Source organism: Hippoglossus stenolepis, chromosome 16, assembly GCF_022539355.2.
Source record: "Hippoglossus stenolepis isolate QCI-W04-F060 chromosome 16, HSTE1.2, whole genome shotgun sequence".
In the NCBI taxonomy this organism is placed as follows: Eukaryota; Metazoa; Chordata; class Actinopteri; order Pleuronectiformes; family Pleuronectidae; genus Hippoglossus; species Hippoglossus stenolepis.
In genome coordinates, this window is record NC_061498.1 from 15,333,242 (window position 1) to 15,349,053 (window position 15,812).

General features: G+C 44.5%; 1 protein-coding gene across 3 annotated transcripts in view; it reads left to right on the forward strand.

Moving 5' to 3' along the window:
- svilc (supervillin c) overlaps window positions 1-15,812 on the forward strand; it is a 21,115-nt gene continuing 5,303 nt past the window's right edge. The window contains exons 1-23 of one of the 3 annotated variants that reach the window (XM_035179899.2): window positions 1-128; window positions 2,680-3,102; window positions 3,861-4,016; window positions 4,157-4,336; window positions 4,835-4,869; window positions 6,093-6,154; window positions 7,477-7,622; window positions 8,251-8,479; window positions 8,671-9,239; window positions 9,503-9,599; window positions 10,958-11,005; window positions 11,135-11,197; window positions 12,009-12,083; window positions 12,171-12,279; window positions 12,395-12,460; window positions 12,544-12,576; window positions 12,666-12,855; window positions 12,964-13,130; window positions 13,214-13,318; window positions 13,400-13,536; window positions 14,159-14,306; window positions 14,469-14,614; window positions 14,706-14,881. In XM_035179899.2, the coding sequence (XP_035035790.2) occupies window positions 2,837-3,102; window positions 3,861-4,016; window positions 4,157-4,336; window positions 4,835-4,869; window positions 6,093-6,154; window positions 7,477-7,622; window positions 8,251-8,479; window positions 8,671-9,239; window positions 9,503-9,599; window positions 10,958-11,005; window positions 11,135-11,197; window positions 12,009-12,083; window positions 12,171-12,279; window positions 12,395-12,460; window positions 12,544-12,576; window positions 12,666-12,855; window positions 12,964-13,130; window positions 13,214-13,318; window positions 13,400-13,536; window positions 14,159-14,306; window positions 14,469-14,614; window positions 14,706-14,881 (3,203 nt within the window). In that variant the 5' untranslated portion in view covers window positions 1-128; window positions 2,680-2,836. Of the gene's footprint in view, window positions 129-2,679; window positions 3,103-3,860; window positions 4,017-4,156; window positions 4,337-4,834; window positions 4,870-6,092; window positions 6,155-7,476; window positions 7,623-8,250; window positions 8,480-8,670; window positions 9,240-9,502; window positions 9,600-10,957; window positions 11,006-11,134; window positions 11,198-12,008; window positions 12,084-12,170; window positions 12,280-12,394; window positions 12,461-12,543; window positions 12,577-12,665; window positions 12,856-12,963; window positions 13,131-13,213; window positions 13,319-13,399; window positions 13,537-14,158; window positions 14,307-14,468; window positions 14,615-14,705; window positions 14,882-15,812 lie in introns of those variants that run through there. The other 2 variants (XM_035179900.2, XM_047343794.1) reach the window with 2 other exon arrangements.

Sequence of the window (15,812 nt, forward strand, 5' to 3'; positions counted from 1 at the left end):
ATACTCTCCCCCCTTAATACGGAGCCCTCCACAGCTGCCACTGTGGCTACATTTGGAGATACAGTCCGTGGAGCGGGGGCCAGTGGGGAGGGACCGCCGGGCTGAGGAAGGGCAGCGGCACCGCTCACGTAAGTATGCGCATGAATTCTTTCTTTCTACGTTCATTGGTTGTGAAAACGAAATTTCTGCAGCATATTCCAACATGTTTCATCTAAGCCCGAGTTGTGCATATGTTTCCAAACAGTCGCTTATTCCTGTCAATCGTCTCTCGGCTATCGCGTCTGAGCTGCTGAACTTGAGGCTGTGCGTCGGGTATGGACTCGTGTGGTCACTCACTTTCTGAACTTTAGAGTCAAAGGTTTCATTTAGTGTCTAAAGGTATTTTAAGTCAGACACATTTTGGCAGATAATGTCAACCAGACCACGTTTTACGCACGAATTACGCATTAATGAAACTGCAAGAACTTTAATTCCCTTCATCTAATTGCGACTTTAACCCACTGAGTTAAGTTTTTCTATTTTCGTTCACCATAAATAACTGTAAATAAGTAGAATTGAGTCCTGATAAAGTAAGTTTCATAGCCCCCAAATCCCCTTTGTTATGAATATAACTGTGATCACATGTCTGGACTTTGAAAAGGGTGTGCCATTGAATATTCCAAGAATGCATAATATGAGTTTGCTGTTTTGAACATTGGGTAGATCATTTTATATAGAGCTTAATGTCAAAACTGCCATCAGACCACCTGTTGATGTTGATGTGCTTCATCCCACTGGAAGCTGATGAGTGGATAATGGTGTTTGCATGAGGGGGGAAGCTGCTCTTTCAGCCTTATGCCTCTAATGTAGAGACCGAGGCTTAACACTGACTCCAGTTGCAGTCAGTCAGGACAGGTGTAATTGGACAGAGGCTTATTCTAGGCCAACATTTTAATCTGGTTTACTTCAATGCCACTGGACAATGAGGTCCTCCTGTTCCGTAACGTCTAATATGTTGGCTCTTTGAGTGAAGTCAAACCTTCAAGCCTGTAAAAATAATTCCCAATACAGGTTTGAAATTGTGCCATGAAAGTGCTGCTAGAGAGTTAATTTACTTCCTAAAATCAGCAATCAATAGTTAATATATTCACATTCATCTTTGAGTATTAGAGCATTGTTGAGGTTTGAGATTAGATCTCTGACAGGAGGTCAAGCGTTGGCCCTGTGTGCTCATTCACAGGCTTTATTTCCGAGCCAGTGTCAACTAGTGTCTCTGGATTAGAAGCCCATGATCCTTGTTGAGCCTGGATGGCAAACTCCCCTCCGATCGAAAATCCTCCAGCCGGTCACATGACTTTTGCTCTTAACACGAGTGTGGCCACCGTTAACTTTTACTCATGTTCTGTTCAGCAGAGGCATAAAGGAGTGAGGCGTCAGTGAGACTGGGGGATGCCCTCTCTGTGGGCCTGGGCCTGTGGGGTGATGAGTCCTGATTGTTTTTGTTTGAAGCACAGGTACAGGAAGTGGCGACAGATATACAGAGCACAGCTCTGAGCCTGGTGTCATCATACTCCTCAGCTCATGAAAGCTCACTGTGCCAGTGGCATTGAGGATTTGCAATGTCCTGCTGACGGTGTCTGCAAATGTGGTCTTCAGTCTGACCACATGTCATAGAGGAATTTCACACGATTGCTATATATTGAGTTTTAATGACATCTGTTTTGGCCGCTCACTCTTCTGTCCTTCAGTTGCAGTAAAAGTGCTAAAATAAAAACATAAGTTGTGACTTTTACTCTGTGATCGCTGCCTCCACCAGAACCATTCAGGCCTGCAGCAGATCTCTGTGGTGCACTAAGTCCACGGCTCATGTCTCTTTGTTCTGGCTCCATTGTGATTCCTGCATCAGGAATGCTGACATCCACACTTTTTGGAAAGTGCACAGACACATGTGCAAACACACATCTATGTTTATACACATTCGTGAGCACACATACGCACTCAAGCCTTTGCCGACCGAGCTTATGGTTTGGCGACTGTCTTTACGTGCAAATTGTGCCATATCAGTACTATTTATATCTGGGTCACAGGCTCAGGCTTTGTTAATGTTGTTTATTCACCTCCAGGCAACCATGTAGCCAGCAGGGACTTTTTACTGACTCATCCTTGTGAGCGTGTCATCATTCAGATACTCATTATTTTGTGTATTTAAACAAATTATAAACCATAGCTGTGTCATTTGGCCTCACATAGCTCGGTCTTGGCTAGCAGCAGTCAAAGTGGCTATGTTGCTCATTCGATAACATTTGAACAGAAGAACAGTGACTTGTTCAGCTTAAATTACCTGCTGCGTTGTGGAAAAGTCCAGTGAACCTGCAGACTCAGTGCATTGAAGGCCTGGATCCAGAGTGGAGCTTAGGCGCTGCGGTGTTGTGTTTCAGTGCAAGGGGAGATTCCTGCATGGCACCGCAGCGTGGCACAGGTCATCTTACATGGACTCAAGCAAGAGAGAAGAGAGAGACGTGAATGAAGGAGAAAATTTGTTTAATATATAATGAAGGCATCTGGTCATCTGTGTTGTCATGGGTCTCTTCTAGCAAGACATGCAAACCCCTGAAGGGCGGATAGGCGATGTGCATGTGCTGCGATGGTGACAAGTGGACATCTGTTACTTAACTTTATGTTTGGCTTTTCATCTTTAAGGAGAAACATTCTACTCACTGATGTGCAGACTGGTTTGCAGCCTCCGATTGGTGGACTCCACGAATCTTTAGAGCTGATGGAATCTGGATTTTACTAGAAAAGAAAGAAGAACCCAACTGCTTTCCATCCCTGAATCCGTCTGAGGGACATCGACGCCATGGAGAACCCAGTCCTGGAGCCCAGATCGGAGCGGATCGCTCGCTATAAGGCTGAGAGGAGGCGAGAGCTGGCTGAGCGTTATGGTAACGTGGAGGAACTACCTTCAAAGTGGGTGAGGAGGGATGGGAAGGAGGCGCATGACCCGGCATCCCAAGCCCGTGGAGAAATGTCGAACTCAGATGGCCCGAGAGCCAATGGCAGGACGCGAGGGGTCACAAATGGATTAGAGGCAGAGACGCCTGCAGAGTCCAGCTACCTGGGAAGGTGAGTCGTGTCTGGAGTGAATGTTGACTTCACTGAGTGAAAAGTACAGTGGCCGAGACATCTCACACAAGCAAATTAACATAAAACCTTAATGCAAAAACTACAACATTACTCTCTGCAGGTAAGTCATGGATGTATGAGTCAAGTGAGCCGTCATTTGTGAAAACCCGGATGTGTCAGACGCCACTTAAAATGACAAGGCTGTAAAACCTCAAAATGTCAATTTGTGTGTTTGAGTACACAGTGCATTCTTCCTTTTTGGTGCCCTAAGAACAGCATCTATTGTCTCTCACTTCCATTGGGGGTTGTGTTTCCGTTGTGTGGCTTTTGAAGTTTTTAACTTGGTCTGTTCCTCTCAGCTGCAGCAGCAGCAGCAGATCCTTGACTTCACCAGTTGCTCTGCAGCCTTTGTTGCTAATTAAAACTTAGAGGTCTAAATCAGTGAGTCCCAGCGGGGAGCTGTAAAGCCACTCTGATTCTCCTCTTGCATGTACATGTGAGAGCTGGTCCTGTCCCAGCTCATCACTTTTCCCATCATGACATGTGGTGCGGGTGTATTTTCTCAGAGTGGGCATTGACTGGTCACCTCTTCACTCTCAGAAAAAAAAGACACAAACTCATCACCTTTCTCTCTTGAGACGTTTGGCAAAATTTGATGGAAAGGTTCAGTTTTTTAATTTTTTTCTGAGAGTCTTTGTGCACCCACGGTCCCCACTCCTGCATCCTCACCTCCTTCCCCTCACTCCCGCCCCCTCCAGGCAGGGTTTCCACGACTCTGCCAGCATGCTGAGTGGGGAGGGGGACCACTTCCCTGATGGACACGATGTCCCGCAGCTCCACACTCGGGTGTCGGTAGGCCAGTTGAGAAGTGCCCTCCTGCAGCAGACGGGGAGCGGAGCGCAGCCCGAGAAAGTGTAGGGTCACCTGCATGTGTGTGATCCAGACTGTCACTATCAGACCTTGTACCTCTGTGACAACACTTGGTTTCATCTCAACATCTTCTTCCCTTTTCTCCTCCTCCTCCTCTTTCCTCTTCTTTGTGTGTGGACGCCAGCTGCCCTGATGCCGGGCAAGCCACGACCTCCCTGGACCTGGCTGTGAACCCGGGCTCTGAGGGGGGCCGTCGACGCACCCGCCGTTACCTCCCTGGTGGCGGGCCTGGTGGTGGTCGCAAGACCAGCGAGCGCTTCAGGACACAGCCGATCACAGCCAATGAGATGGAGGAGAGCAGCGGGTAGGGGCTGTTTGCTGTGGGCTGCAGATGAGGCACCTGGTTTGTTACTTTCCCCCAAAAAAGATGCTGTTTGCAGTGACCTGTTTGCAGTGAAGCGTATCTTCAGGAAAACCAACGACATTAATGTGTACACATTAGCAGACTTACCAATTATTGACACGTCATCACAACTTATTACATGGTAGTTTCCAGTCTTTTACTTTGTTGGAAACACAGGTTTCGTTTTCTGTCTATTCGTTTGTGCAGCACATTTACATAAAGTCCCAAAGGTCGTGTGGTTTGCATGTGTTTTTCCTCCTTCATGACATCCACAGTGTTGCTTTACCTAGAATGCAAATATGACACAGCATCTTGATTGGTGGAGCTGCATGTTGAGGCACAAAGACGTGCATTGTGGGAGGGAACGCACTGGAGCTGAAGATTAAAGTCTGCATCACCTTCCTGTTCATATTTCACTCGGTGACCTCTTCTTTTCCCTCTTTTCTTTTATTCTTCTAGGCTGGTGGATGCAGAAGAAGAGGAGAACTGTAAAGGTAAAGAACTCTTCTCATACAGACTGTTATAGTGTTCGAGGACAAGCAGCTTTTTCAGTCTTGCCTCTGCTTTGCTGGGGCTCTGGCCGAGTGACCTGTGACACAGAGAGGAACAAGGTCACAGTTAATGTCACCTCTGACAGTGTGAACACAATGAGAATGACCGCAGGAGGGAAAAACATACATCTCATGTCGTACTTGAGTCATAAAGTCCAACAGGGAGGAAAGGGGCATCAGAAAAATATTGAATAATCTCACCACATGTTGTGCGAAGATAACAAATATTTGGAGCGTGCAATCGGACTTGCACAGTTGCCTCTATAAACTTGTGTAACAGCTCGTGAAATAAATCAGCTCGTATTTTTAGGTTCACAATGTTTAATCTCCTCAGTGAAGACAGATTTACGACTCCACGACACCACTGCTCAGTCTTAACCCCGCCGCAAAAAGGTTGCAAGCAAGAATTTTCAAAGATCGACTCAAGAGAATTGACCCCACAGCTACGCACAAACACTTTGTCCATGTGAATAAAGTTTTTATTGCTATATGAACTATTAATTTTAGAGTGAGATAACTGCACAAATACAACATTAATTAAGGATTCACTTAAGCTCAAACTTCCAAAAGTATGGATCTTTCAAAATGTGGTACATTGATTTGAATTTCTTATAAAACCTTACCTAATTTTTTTCAAGACTGTTAAAAGTTCGTTATTTTTTCTACTTACCTGGTAGATGCCAGATGTGAGATAAAGGGATCCGACATGAAGTGCAACAAAAGTCTGGTGTTCTAGTCGTAGTATTAGTTTCATACAGTATGTCAGGGTTGGGGATAAAAGAGCTTCTCGCCAGAAATGGTGTATTTGCATGTAATCAGTGAACAATACTGGTTTTTAATCCAGTATAAAAGTGGGATGCTTTAATGTATTGTTATTTCAAGGCAAAATGAAGTTTGATATGATCCAAATTTTAAATAAATGGATCGCAGAAGTTAATTTGCAGAATGGTTATATATTTAAATACACAAATTCACAATAGTATACAATATGATATGAAAATAAAAATGCTATGTAAATATATAGATTGTTTTTATGCTAGAGTGTGTCAGAAACTGTTGGTCCTTTGCCAGTTTCTCAGGAAGTCAGTGTTTATTTCCACGTTATATATTTCCATCACCTGTTTATTTATTTTAATCTTGATGATTTATGTTTTTTTCCCTCCTAGCTGATGTGAAGACAGACGACAGAGCCAAAATGAGTGTGGCAGCCAAGATGTCTTTGTTTAAAGTGAGTCTCTGCGCTGACACAGGATCTGTGTTGCTGTTGCTGACCTGTCCAAACACCTGCTGTTGAAAATGACTCATCTCAAACTACGCCGTGGTTTACACTCACAGCAGAATAATTGAAGACGTTCTGAAAGTTTACTCATGCCAATGAAGCTGTGATCAGGATGTTGTATCCCAAATGAACCCGCCAAACCAGAAATTCCTGTTAATATGTTGCAGCAGACTGAAATATGTCCACTGATAAAGAATAATCATGTGGTTGGTCACACTGGATTTAATTCTGACTTTAAGTTATTTCGCCCCTGTCTATTTGCCTGTTTGTTTCTTTGTCAGCAGGTTTACACAAAAACTACTGAACAAATTTCCACAAAACATTTATTTTTATCACTTTCTTTAACATTGTGAGATAGGGTGTTTTTGTTTGGCATTTTCCCAGGGAATAATACATGGATCTTGATTAAAAAAGCATCAAGCACATTTAGGGAACTGATAGGTATGAATGTGTTAAATTTGGTGTTGATTAATTCAAAGGGGACTGTTGGACTTTGACAGAGATTTGCGCCCAACTGAGTGACATTCCAGTTGAGAAATATATTAAACAGATAAAGAGAAAACTTCATCCATCATCGCTAATCCCCTCAGCTGCTCACCTTACTGTCTGAAACACACAGCGAGCCAGAGCACAACCTGATCATGTAGAGGGAACGTGATTGGTTTAAACATGGTGCTGTAACCGGGTGCACAGTTTGGTTTGGTGCTCTTTGTCTGCACTTATTAAAAGACAAACTAATTTTAATGTTTGTTCAGTCAGAACAGAAGATTAAACACACTGTGCATTTTTTCCAGTTTCCAGTTACAGTCCTCCTTCCTACATTTCACCTCGTGCACAGTTTTAGTCTTGAAGCATCAGGTAAAAATGTGCCGGACACTGTTTTGCTAGAAACAACCACAGGGGCTGTGTTATAATTAGCCTGCTGCTCCGTGGAGGCAGGCGGGGAGGTAACAGAAGCCGCCGCAGCTCTGGTTACACTGTGACCTGTTGGGCCAGCATTCAATCCATGTGCACAGAGACACTCCACCTTACAGCTCGTCGCTTTATTCACCAGCCATCCAAACCCCCAGCCCCCCACCCCCTCCCTCTGTCCATACAAATAGAACAGGAGACATCAGGAGAGGGAGTTTTCACTGCCATTTTTGTGGTCTCTCTTTTTATTCATTTAGCAGGTGGAGTGTGTCAATCAAGGCCGCCCTATGACCCGAGCGTTGGGGTGTACCTGCGGCGATGTCGTGTTGATTTTAACGTCCTCTCTTACTGCTGTACAGGAGCTGGAGAAATCTGCAGCCCCCGAGGCCCCGGCCCTCCTGAAGCCTCGATCGGGCAGCGTCTGCCACGAACGCAGGGTGCGGCGTGGCAACGACCATCGCTTCCTCACTCAGCCAATCACCTGTGAGGAGATGGTGGCTATCAGGTGGGCTGTTTGGAAGTGTGGTGGTCAGATGTAATTGAGATGAAGAGTTTAATCCCACTGGTCTGATATTACCATCATCGGTTGAAATACACATCCATATAAAGGCATATTATATCATATTTGCACATCATTACCTTAGACAATACTCCAGTGTTTTAGGTTATCAATTTATAGATGACCCTCGTGTTGAAAAGCTTGGCTTTATTCTATATTTTTCTTCCCATTAAAATCTTTAATGACAGTCAACAATAAACATGTTGGTACAATTGCTCTTGATTGTATCAACTTCAATATCAACTTTTTTAATGGATCATACAGTCTGGTCCAAAAGTCTGTGATAAAGAAGTGTAGGTTAGAAAGTTTGAGAACTACTTCATTAGTTCATTTTGCACATGTGCACTCACTTACACCTCATTGGTTCCTACTGAAGACACTTTGAAAAACATGTCACAAATATAATGTTTAATTTCCTTTTTAAAGAAGAAATGATTTCTTTAAATAGACCTAAACACAAGTCGTTAATACCTTTGGTGCTATTGACAGCTGTGGTCTGAACAGTCGGAGTAAAATATAGAGTAATTCCCCTCACAAGCCTGTTTGATATCATGTGATTTATTTTTTCCTGCAGCGCCCCCAAACCAGCTTCTCCAGTGGAGTCCCAGTCTGTGCAGGCCGAGCCAGTGGAAGACGTCGACGAGAGCTGCAGGCTGAGCATGAGCGAGAAGCTGGCGCTCTTCACCAAACTGTCTCTGCCTGGGAAGAAGGGGTCCAGTCAACCCGACGGGCCCCCGGAGAGGAGAAGGCAGAAGGGAGCTCGGTACCGAACTCAGCCCATCACTGTGGAGGAGGTGAGCCTGGTAAGAAGAAGAACCAAGTCAATAAAATCTAAATAAAATCTATTTATTTTGCTATTTTCAACAACACATACTTAAACATAGCAAGTTTTTTTAAGTTTAACTCTGACAATAATCTGTTCAATCTAAACATCTCAATTCTGGTAGAATGCTCCAAAAGTGTATTCTAAATAATGATCTCCATCTCTCTCCAGCTCCAGAAAGGCCCTGTACAGCTCCCTGCCTTCTGTTTGTCCCCTCAACTGTCCGACAGACAGCAGGCCTCGTCTGTCAACCTAAAACCCAGCGAGGTTCGTCTCTCCCAGCCAAGACCGGACGCCGAGCCCACACCCGGCGCGCAGGGCCTGCAGCGCTCCGACTCTGAGCCTGGCTTGAGAGGAATCCTGAAGAAGAGCCGCTCCTCATGCTCTGAGTGGAGCGGGATGGAGGGCGGTCAGACGGATGCGCCCTACAGCCACGAACAGAACGGTGGAGGCTGTGGAGAAGCAGTGATACAGGGGAGGGTGGAGGGTGCAGAGAGGCAAGGACCTGTTGCACCACCGCGAAGAGTGAGACGTGAGGCTTCAGGTGTGGAGGGAGGCTCGCTCGCTGCTACACCCTGGAGGCAGAGGGCTCGGAACAGGAGGGAAACCATCGCCTGCACACCAATACGAGTCTCATCAGAGCAGGACGCTCCTCAGGAGGAGAGGCCCTGTCAGACCAGGCTACAGGAGCAGTCGGTGTCCTCTGTGGAATGCAGCTCAGACGCCACCAGGAAAGTCCTGTAAGTGACGGATATTAGGTGAACAGTTGATACTGGGAAGTTGGTGGCAGACTTGGGATGTGGGACATCCTTGCTCTGACTCAAAAACCTTTTAAAGTGTGCATTTAAGGTCTCTGATGATGATAATATGAGGAAAACAGTGAATGTGAATCTGGCTATAAAAATGATCGGATCAGTATAAGTACATACATTATCAGTGGTTTTAGAATGAAAACGGAACCGTGGGAGAGTTTTTTAATGGTTTATGTTTCATCTTCATCAAGAATCAATGAAGGATCCCCAGTGGCGGGACACGTCCAGGTTACGCTGGTGGATGGAACCTCGACACTGCAGGAGACGACCAAAACCAGCAGGAGTGAGGTGAGAAACAGAGATATGTTGTTTCTGTGATGTCTTCAGTGTGCACAGTGGGAATCCCAGCGGACCACATCCCAGCTGCAGAATAACAACCTGTGCAGTCGCTTTGTAATGGCCATCATTTTCTGTCCTTCCGTAATCCGTACTCCTCTCCGGTTTGGAGCCACTGAGTTTCAGACTGTCAGCAGTTAAGGGATAAAGTTTATGGGTCAGCAATTCTACCTTTTGAAATACACTGTCTCACCAGTGCTGAAGGGTGTTTCAAGGGACTTTATACAGCAAACAGATATGGTTTCCATCCAAAGCTCCAATCATAGAATTTGAGGGGGTTAACACAAACATGTCATGCTGTGGATTAATGTAATCAGCAGTTCTTGGGGGCCTCCTGTCAGCTCGACGCTCCAGGCAATCGCCTGTTTGGCCTTCCCTGCTGCGACGCCCCTGTCTGTGGGAGGCTGGAGACTTAAGATAAATTATACAATGTCTGAAAGCTCTAAGTCCCTTGATTCTATCTGTGCAAAGCATTGTAGGACCCCCACATGACAGATTGACATGATACAATATGAGATACTTTATTTATTCCTCAAGGCAAAACTGAATGTCTCCTTACAGACTCTTTTTTATTCCAAAAGAAATAGCCGAAGCAATAAAACCTTACATTCGTACTGTGTTTGTGCCTTTGTAACTTTGGTTCTGTGTTTTTTATGATCCTGCTGACTTTTTGGTTGTAAAATTTAAAGAGTTACCTTTTAATATAGATCAGGGTTACGACTATAATGAAAAGGGTTGAAGAACAGTAACTGTTTCATTTTGAGTGCTTTATTCTCGTGTAAAACATCGTGTAAAAGTCAGTCCAAAAATGTCACATATAAAAGTCAATGTTGCAGTTTGAGGTGATCGGGCTCGCTCCCGTCCTTGAGCCTATAGAGAGGAAAAGGCCTGTGGTCAGATTTGGGTATTTGTGATGCCGTTGTAACCAGATATAGAATCTCTTAGCAACAGCACTCTGGTTCTGGCATGTGCTAAATGTCTTGAGAACTGACTTAAGTTACTGGAGGCATATATGCAGGCTGGTTAGTGTTTATGTACTGAGATGGGTTCGACTGTCTCACAGCTTGAAGTGGAATGTAAACAGACTACAGATTAAATTAGTGGTTAAATGTTGACCCTTTGATGACCTTGTCATCTTCATCGTGGTGACAGAATGTGAGAAAGTGTGTGTTTATGTGTGTATTAATTTATTAAATTTGTTAAATTACTTATTTTGTTGATTTCCATTTTGATTTTATACCATTTAACTTGTTTTCATGTTGTTTTTTCTTTCCTATCCCCCTGTTTTCCCCTCATATCGCCCTCTGTAGGAGGAGACAGACAACCTCCATTGTGAAAGTGTCACCCCTCAGATCTGGGTAAGTCTTTCAATAATCCTTTTAAATTGCATTCATCCGTCTAAATCTCCATCATGACAACATTGATTTTCAGTCTAGTTTTCTAAAACGCCTTAGCCCCTCTCTCTCCTAATTCCTCCTCTCTCCCAGGAACCTGTGTTTGCCTCTGTCTATTCTAGCTCTACGCCCCAATATATCATGTGTTTCAATCAGGTAACTGTGTGAGCCGCTGCATGGCTGATTAATGGCTGCTTCTTGGTTTGCAGTGTTTTGGATGCAGTGAAAAGTTGTCGTTTTTTGTCACCGCACAGATTCAGGTGGATTTGATATTTTACATTTCACTGACACTAAGGGAGTCAAGGTCTGGTGCTTTGTTTCTAAACTGAGCTGCCATATTGTTTATGTTCATTCTGCGGTCTGACTGTCTTTGTTCTCCTTCACTAGACGGTAACAAACCTTTTTTTTTATCACGTCCCCTTTTATGGGGTTAATCAGAAAATGTGTCACACCCCTGCCTCCACACCTTCCAAATTAAAATTTTTTTTTCATTTCTGCAACAACTGAAGAATCTGTTACGATTATCAAGAACATGATATGCATGTTGTTTTTTCTTGCATGTTTCTCATTGGATTTTGTTGCTCAAATGAAAAATGCAAGTTAAACTTATATGTCTCTACTGCTTTATGGGCGGGAAGGTTCCTAGTTCGATACCGGGTTTGACTGGGTCTTACACTGAGAAGTTTGCATGTTCTCCTCGTGTCTGTCTGGTTTTCTCTGGCTTCCTCCCACAGTCCAAAGACACGTTGAGTGGGGTTAGGTTCATTGGAGACTCTAAATTGACTGTTGGTGTGAACGTGAGCGTGAATTGTTGTTTGCCTCTGTATGTTGGCCCTGTGATGGACAAGCAACGTGTGTAGGGTGTGCCCCATCTCTCAGCCAATCAGATGGGATTTTCTCTGAGCACTAAAATGAGTTTGTTGTTTTTTTTATTATTACCTGTTTCGTGTTTTCTCTTCATCCTCAGACAAATCAGTCCTTCGAGGCACAAGAAGTCTCCTCTCCCACCAAGAACCCGGTTCAGCCTCAGTGGAGACAGAAGGTTAGAAATTTTTTGGTATGTGTGATGTTTTAATGTACATTAGAGCTCACCTGTATGTGAACCGACGTGTGTCTGTGGCTCTGAAAGGTGAAGGAAGAAGTGGAGGATGAACCGCTTCCGACGGACAAAGCAGAGGATGCGAACGCACAGCAGGAAAGAAAAGAGGAGCAGGAGCCTGGACACATGGTCAAGAGAGGTGAGGATATCACTCTGCTTTACTCTCTTTTATTTTACTCTCATAATCTCTGCATTTTCAAATTCATCCCTCACTCTCTGACTTCAGCCCCTTTTTGTGTTTTGACACCTGTCAGGCCTCAGATCTCCAGAATCCGACACAAACGAGAACTCTCACATCAAGAGACACTCAACTGAGGAAGGTTAGAACCATATTTACACAACACTGATTCTTATTCCCTGTTTGTTTCTCTCTAAATCTTTGGTGTGTGTGTTGATTTAACAGAGATCTCAGTGCTGCCTGTGATGGAGCGTGAAGGTACGACATAAACAGCCCGTCCTCCATCATATAAAGCTCCATTGATGTAATTAAAGTCTTCTCAAGTTTCCACATCTGTCCCCTTCCAGCTCCGCAGAGCTCCCCACCCTCCGCCTCTCCGCAGGAACAGAATGAGGAGACGCCTGTGGATGAATCCGCTGCGTGTAATGGAGGCGACCTGCCGCCTCCCTCTGCCTGCGCCCCCCCACCCTGTGGAGACGTTGCTGCCACAGAGAGTGAGCAGGACCTGGGTGTCCTCTGCCAGACCAACACTCACATGTGAGCCTGGTTTTATCCTATTAACCATGTACATCCACGTGGAAGTTAGAAACTGGCAAAGATATTGTCTATGTGAAACTTTATTTGTGTGTGTGTGTGTTTGTACAGACTGACCTCAGCAGTAGCAGAGCACAGGCGGTCCGTTCGTCCATCCCGTCGGACTCAGGGCTCCAGAAACCCTCTGAGGGCGCTCGCTGCCAGAGAGGACGTCAGCCAGGACTACATGGGAGAGAGCGTTAGCGCAGCTGCTGAGGAAAGGATCCAAGCAGAGAAGAGTGAGATTACATTTCCTTCTGTTTCTTTATTTGTCATCTTCTTCCTCTCAGTTCTCTCACCTTGTGCTTGTTCCTCTCTACAGAGTCTAAGAACTCCTCTGGGTCCAGATCAGAAGACTGCATCGTTTCCTCAGATGCTGCCAAGCCTTGTCCCCCCTCCAGCAGCCTGATGCTCATTCACATTAAAGGTCAGAAAAGATGTGATCTGTTTCTGTGTGATGATCTCGCTATGTTCAGGGGTTTATATTAACTGCTGCCTGTGGTGACAGGTAGGTGGCGTGTCCAGGTGCGCCTGGTGGAGCCCTCGGCGCGGTCACTGAACAGTGGAGACTGCTTCCTGCTGGTCACTCCGGAGCGCTGTGTGCTGTGGACCGGAGAGTTTGCCAATGAGCAGGAGAAAGCCAAGGTACCGATTATTCAATATATATTTATACATGATATTTGGATCAAATCACAATTTGGCAGAGTTACATTTTTTTTTAAATGTAATACATTTAGTGAAAATGTATAAAGATGTACTAAAATATTCTCATCCCATGCCATGAAATGTTTTCCACACATTCTGAAGAATAGTAATATTTTACAATTTAAACCACATAATGAATAAAATCACATGACTCTTTAAGCCACAAAATGTATTTTCTTTTACTTTACATTTTGAGCGGCATATGCAGTAAAATACATAAAACATGTTTCTGGAGGAAAATTGCTTTTAGTTCACAAAACCAATAGTATCTTTTATTATTTACGGGATCCCCTGGGGACATTTTTGGGGGGGAACAAGATACAATTCTGTTCTTTACTGACAAGACTGGGTGAATATAGATGTAAATATAGATGTAGGACACCCGACACAAGGGAAATTGCATTCTGGGATTTAAAAATTCACCTTTGGCTCTTGTTTATATTGTAAAAAACAGTTTTATATCAGGTGATAGGAATCTTCATCTTTAGCTATTCTGTTACTATCCAGTCCCTCACTGGTTGCATGTTTTGCAGTAGTTATAGAAGTTTATATTTTTCTTCAGGCCACGGAGCTAGCGTCATCCATCCAGAGCCAGAGAGACCTCGGCTGTGAGGCCTCTCAGGTCGTCCACCTGGAGGAGGGGCTGAACTCTGACAGCAGCGAGGCTTCACACTTCTGGGACCTGCTCGGAGGACGGATGCAATACAGAGGTTAATAATAATAATCACCCAGAAAATAGATTGTTTGATTATCATTTGTATCAGTTTGTTAAACACACATAAGAGAAGAAAATAGAAATCAGAGCAACTGTACATTTTTACATTTAAGTTTTGTTCATGCTTGAAAAATGTTGCAAATGCTTCTCTCTCCAGGAGCTGGTGCACCAGAGGAGGACGAGCTCTATGAGTGTGGCGTGGTGGAATCTAACTGTGTGTACAGGCTGGTGGAGAACCGACTGGTGCCTCATGAGCAAGCCTGGGCCTCCATCCCCACCATCTCCCTGCTGGGCTCCACTGAGGTCCGAGTTTCTCTTCTGCTTTTGCCTGATTAGTGCTGTTTCTGAAAGGTACTGCAGAACTCATAAACTGCGCCTCTGCGTGTGTGTCCAGGCCCTGGTGTTTGATTTCGGCAGCGAGGTGTACCTGTGGCACGGACGCGATGTTTCCCCAAGCAGCAGAAACGTTGCTCTCCAGCTGACTCAGCAGGTGTGGGTCGGAGCTTATGACTACAGCAACTGTCGAATCAACCCACTGGATCCCACGCAGAGTAACCCCAGCATAGAGCTGTAAGTTCACACTGCGGGCGATGAAGCAAGAGAAGCTTTTAGTCTGTACTTCACTATGAAAAATAACCAGGTAATACCAGAGACAACAGAGAAAGTACTGTGTTTGAGAATTGCTTTGCACACAGTAAAACCAAAGTGATGGAGACAACATTAAAGCTGTTTTCAGACAAATTTCCGTTAATGTCCAGACCCAATTTTCTGGACGTTTTCCGAAGAATGTCCGGGTCAGATCAGTTCACAACAACAGGAGCATTTTGGGAATGGAATTTCTCTGCTTCTTCTCCATGTATGCCCCCTTGTTTTCATACAGATATTTGGATTCTTCCAGTTTCATCAACACACCCACTCTCTTCCTTCTGTATTCTCACATTGGCTCACTCTGACATTTTCTGGACATTCTACTTGGGGCCTGGCAGGAAAAGTTGCAGAAAATGTGCAGAGCCACTTACTCAGACATTTGCGTTCTCACATATGGATCATTTCAGGGAAATGGCTGAACATCAGTGTATGTCTGAAAGCACCTTACATGCAGCCAAACCCCATAAATCTGCTGTTGGTCTGTAGTGCACATTGTAAAACCAAAATAAATGACCTGTAACTCCACACTGCACATGGAGAAAGCCCAGCACACCTGACATGCTGTACAAATCCCAGCAGGCTGCTGTAACTCCTGTTCACACAATGACTTGCTGGAATGCAGCTGGTGAAACACAGTTGTTCAGAAATTCAAACATGTGGACATGAAACCAAGATAAAGTCTGCCCCCTGTAGCTGTACATTCACACTGAGAGAGAAAATTAAAGTTAACTGTATGGATACTGTGCTTTACGACCCAATATTTCTCATGAATGAAAAGATTATGTGCACACTCAAACATTACACCCATCATATGTGATAGTTAAACATATACATTTACAACCATGATGCTGCT